The 1,698-nt window shown below is 36.8% G+C and overlaps 1 protein-coding gene across 1 annotated transcript; it reads left to right on the top strand.

The window, feature by feature from the left end:
* Positions 1-389: 389 nt before the first annotated feature.
* LOC138902251 (mitogen-activated protein kinase kinase kinase 20-like) lies at positions 390-1,432 on the top strand. Its single transcript, XM_070190095.1, has 2 exons — positions 390-1,268; positions 1,319-1,432. The coding sequence occupies exons 1-2, from the start codon at positions 390-392 to the stop codon at positions 1,430-1,432; spliced, it is 993 nt and encodes a 330-aa protein (XP_070046196.1).
* Positions 1,433-1,698: the final 266 nt, after the last annotated feature.

The raw sequence follows: 1,698 nt of genomic DNA, 5'->3' as shown, positions 1-1,698 counted from the left end.
TCATCGGCGAAATATAGCCCTAAAGTATGAGTGTTCAGGAAAGATTCCTTATATAGATTCGTGAACTTCTCATCAAATTTGTACCTATTAATTAACAGCTATTAGTAAGATTACTTGTAAAAATGGTAATCATTTGTTACAAATTACTACAATATAGGAAAAAGAGAAAAGAAACAAATTTTGGAAACTTTACAACTTTAGTTTCTCGGCCCTAAAATAAAAACCTAGCTTGTAACTCAAGAAACACGTAATCATATGTTAATAGGGAAAAGGAAAACTAGGTAACTCCTACTTATATATAAGTAAGTACAGCAATAACAGAAAGTTACCAAAACAAAACAAAAACCAGGTTATCAATTACTATTGAGAGCAAGAAAAAAATTGATTCAATGGCGGCGATCACCGATCATCCAATAATATGGACGAGAGGCAAAACCATCGGAAGAGGCAGTTTTGGTATCGTCACTTCAGCAACAACAACAAACTTCTCCATTGATATTCCGTCGACAATTGCAGTAAAATCTGCCTTGTTTTCGCGTTCAAAGTCGTTACAGAAAGAGAGAGAATTACTACACGAGTTTCAAGATTGTGATCACGTTATTCGATGTTTCGGAGCTAATGTTACTGAAGAAGATGGGAAGATATTGTACAACATGTTACTCGAGTACGCGTCTGCTGGAAGTTTAGCTGATCGGATTGGTCAAAATTCAAGTCACGGGTTGCAAGATTTTGAGGTAAAACAGTACGCGAAATCGATTCTATTCGGGCTTAGTCATATTCATGGAAGAGGTTTTGTTCACCGTGACATTAAACCAGATAACATTCTTCTTGTTGGTGCTGATAAAGTTGCCAAAATTGCTGATTTCGGGTTCGCGAAGAAGGTTGGAGGAGTAAAGAGTCAGAAAAGAAAGCACGGACTCAAAGGAACACCTATGTACATGGCGCCAGAATCAGTTCTTGATAACGAGTACGGACCTGAAGCTGATATTTGGGCTTTCGGATGCACTGTTTTTGAGATGGTTACCGGAAAGACAGTGTGGGATTTCAGTGAAGCTGACAATGTTGTTTATCTATTGTGCAAAATTGGAATGGGATCACCGGATTTGCAGAACAAAAGATTATCAAAAGAGGCTGAAGATTTTCTGAAAAAGTGTCTTGTTAAGGAGCCGAGATCGCGATGGACTGCTGATATGCTATTAAAACATCCATTTCTTTCATCTGATGATAATGTTGTTGTTCGTGAGCAGACAAGGAAAAAGGAACTCAACCCGTTTTTGTTTATTCGACATCTGTGCTGGTGAAAGTGATCCTTTGATTGACGATTTCTGCAACGGAGATGGATAAGCTAAAACCAATGAAGTTGTTGAATTGCAGATCCAACAAAAGAAGAAAGCTACTAGTTAGAAGGATGCTGATTATCAGTTTTGATTAGAAATTTACAAATGTAAAGAATTATAGTAATGTAAAGAACTACGTTTGGGCTTGATCCCCATAGGAGCTTAGCCCGGGGTACGTAGGCAACCTGTGAGAAAATGAGAGATCAGGTGCAGCCCCTTGTATTAAACAAAAACAATTTTGTGTTTATATTTTCTGTAGTATTGAACAATCTGTATAAAAAGGCAGATTTTTGCTAACAGTGAGTACATTTTTATTTCAACATATCTTGCAGATTTATATATATGTTGTATTCTTCTTTCT

The sequence above is a fragment of the Nicotiana tomentosiformis genome, chromosome 12, assembly GCF_000390325.3.
Source record: "Nicotiana tomentosiformis chromosome 12, ASM39032v3, whole genome shotgun sequence".
NCBI lineage: Eukaryota > Viridiplantae > Streptophyta > Magnoliopsida > Solanales > Solanaceae > Nicotiana > Nicotiana tomentosiformis.
The sequence above is the reverse complement of the archived record's forward strand: the minus strand, read 5'-3'. Positions and strand labels throughout refer to the sequence as shown.